At 39.7% G+C, this 2941-nt stretch overlaps 1 protein-coding gene across 1 annotated transcript in view; it reads left to right on the top strand.

The window, feature by feature from the left end:
- HADHA (hydroxyacyl-CoA dehydrogenase trifunctional multienzyme complex subunit alpha) overlaps positions 1–2941 on the top strand; it is a gene marked incomplete at its 3' end in the record, with an annotated part of 40840 nt that overhangs the window by 8082 nt on the left and 29817 nt on the right. The window contains exons 2-3 of the mRNA XM_023511818.1: positions 1281–1322; positions 1411–1481. Of these exons, the coding sequence (XP_023367586.1) occupies positions 1281–1322; positions 1411–1481 (113 nt within the window). The remainder of the gene's footprint in view (positions 1–1280; positions 1323–1410; positions 1482–2941) is intronic.

The following is a 2941-nucleotide window of genomic DNA, read 5'->3' as shown; positions in this document are numbered from 1 at the left end:
AAAAAAAAAAAAAAAAGGAAGTCTAAATTAGTGATTTGGAAAGAAGGAGGAGAGTAGCTGATCCTTGTTATCCAAGGAGTAGAAGCATTCTTGGTGCAGGATGATATAAATTTTATCAATTAGAAATACTTAAAATAGTAAAGTGCAATGTGGAATGCTCCAATTATAGCAGCTGCTATAGTTGACTCTGGATTTTACTTTTGATGGAAGGTCCATCTCCAGAAAAATGCAGGAGGACTGCTGGAAAGTATAGTTGGGTTATATTTGTGATACAGTTGGAACTAACATTATGGATTGCTTTGTGGATTACTTGTTGCTAGTATATTAGTTTCTTGTTGTTGCTGTAACAAATTACCACAAATTATTTATTTTTTATTCATTTGTTTATTTATTTATTTATTTTGTAGAGACAGAGTTTCACTTTATGGCCCTCAGTAGAATGCCATGGCGTCACACAGCTCACAGCAACCTCCAACTCCTGGGCTTAAACGATTCTCTTGCCTCAGCCTCCCAAGTAGCTGGGACTACGGGTGCCCGCCCCAAGCCTGGCTATTTTTTTGTTGCAGTTTGGCCAGGGCTGTGTTTGAACCTACCACCCTCGGTATATGGGGCTGGTGCCCTGCGCACTGAGCCACAGGCACCACCCATTACCACAAATTTTGTGTCTGAAACAGTGAAAATTTAATCTTGCAGCTATAGAGGTCAGAATGGTCTCACTTGGCTAAAATCAAAGATGTTAGCAAGGCTGTATGCATTCTGGATACTGGAGGGGAAAGTCCATTATCTCTTCCAGCTTCTTTGACTTGTGGCCTACTTCCTCCTTCAAAGTCAACATGGGGACAAGTCATTCAGACACTGCCATCTCTCTGGTTCTCTTTGCCTCCCTCTTTCCTTTTGTGATTCCACCGGGTCCACCTGGATTATTGTGTGCCACAATAATCTTCTTCTATTAAGGTCGACTGATTAGCAACCTTAATTCCATTTGCAACCTAATCCTCTTTAGCCATGTAACTGAACCTATTTATAGGTTCTGAGAACATAGACATCTTTGGGAGGCCATTTCTTCTACTTTCCTCATTTAATATCCAGGTTATCATTTTGTCCTGATGATTGAAACCAAAAAAAAATACAATGGTAGTCACAATAATGTCCTAGAATATGTTGTTTTGACTAGGGTTTTGTTGTTGTTGTTGTTGTTGGAAATTATAGCTTTGTTATGTATAGTAGTACCATAGAAATTCTGTTTTGCAAGTTAATTATGAAATATCCTTTTTTTACAGGTTATATTTGCCGAAACTTTACAGGGTCTTCTACTTTATTGAGTAAGTTTAATTTCTTATTGACATAATTGCTTTTTAGATCTACTTTGCAGTGAACATGTTTACAACTAAATTTTCCCTCTCTTTTTAGCCAGAACCCACATTAATTATGGAGTTAAAGGGGATGTGGCAGTTATTCGAATTAACTCACCCAATTCAAAGGTACTTAATTTAATTTAGTGCTTTTTATTTCTACTAATTGCATTTATAAATCAGTCCTTAATGGGAAAGAAGTCCACCAGTGTAGCAGTAATTTACCATATGAATTTACAGTTTTAATGGTTAAAGTTTGGCAAATTGTCCAAGGAAGGCAGTTTTCTAAAGCAGAGGTCCTGGTGTGAGAATTCCACTTTGTTGACCTTAGTTGCCAGATTAACATCAAGAATTAATAAGGCTAGCATTCTATTAGAGTGTAGAATGAGGAGGTGACTTATTAGATAAGAACCAAAGTACAAGCTATGTTTATAAGAATCAAAACTTGCCTACTTAAACAGGATGTTGTTAAATCCGCATTGTCTATTACCTGCCTAACATGAGTCATTATTCATAGCAGGCCACTTGGGTTAAAGGTAGACACTTGGCTCTTAGCTTCCTGAGGGATATGAATAATTAAGTCTAATTCATATATTGGAGGCTGGGCGCCGTGGCTCACACCTATAATCCTAACATTCTGGAAGGCCAAGGCAGGTGGATTGCCTGAGCTTATGAGTTCAAGACTAGCCTGAGCCAGAGCAAGACCTCATCTCTAAAAAATAGTCGGGTGTTGTGGTGGGCACCTGTAGTCCCAGCTGCTTGGGAGGCTGAGACAAGAGAATCACTTGAGCCCAAGAGTTTAAGGTTGCTGTGAACTGTGATGCCACAGCACTCTACCCAGGACAACAAAGTGAAACTCTGTCTCAAAAATAATAATAATAATAATTCACATACTGGAAATCAAGTTCTGTTCAAAGTGGAACTTCATTTGTCTCTGGCAGCTTCAACAAAGCATGCAACATTAATCTAGTCTTTTGCCAAGAAGAGCTTTATTGCAGGAACTCATGGTTTTCCCCCACCTAAAATTGGTGTAAAAGTTTCATACTTTAGGGCAGCACCTGTGGCTCAAGGCACTGGCCCCATATGCTGGAGGTGGTGGGTTCAAACCCAGCCCTGGCCAAAAACTACAAAAAAAAAAAGTTTCATACTTTTAAAGCCTTGTAACCAGAGGCCTGGATGTAATAGGAGGACCTCGACAGAAGCAGTTGATAGCTATCACAAAGGAAGGAAAATATGAGCCGTTCCCCTTCTCTAGAGTAAATCTTAGCATCCACTAACCCACGATTCAAGCTTAACATATTTTTTCAGAATTTTCTTAAGGTGAATATTTTTCCTGAACACAAAGTAATATATACCAATGGTAAGAAATTTTAAAACTCAAAAAAAGGCTCTGCGACTGTGGCTCAAGCGACTAAGGCACCAGCCACATACACCAGAGTTGGCGGGTTCAAATCCAACCCAGACTGCCAAACAACAATGACGACTGCAACCAAAAAATAGCTGGGTGTTGTGGCAGGCACCTGTAGTCCCAGCTACTTGGGAGGCGGAGGCAGGAGACTCGCTTGAGCCCAGGAGTTGGAGGTTGCTAT

Source organism: Otolemur garnettii, unplaced genomic scaffold (assembly GCF_000181295.1).
Source record: "Otolemur garnettii isolate 467f Iridium unplaced genomic scaffold, OtoGar3 scaffold00022, whole genome shotgun sequence".
Classification (NCBI taxonomy): Eukaryota; Metazoa; Chordata; class Mammalia; order Primates; family Galagidae; genus Otolemur; species Otolemur garnettii.
Note: the sequence above shows the minus strand (reverse complement) of the source record. Positions and strands in the feature narration are given on the sequence as shown.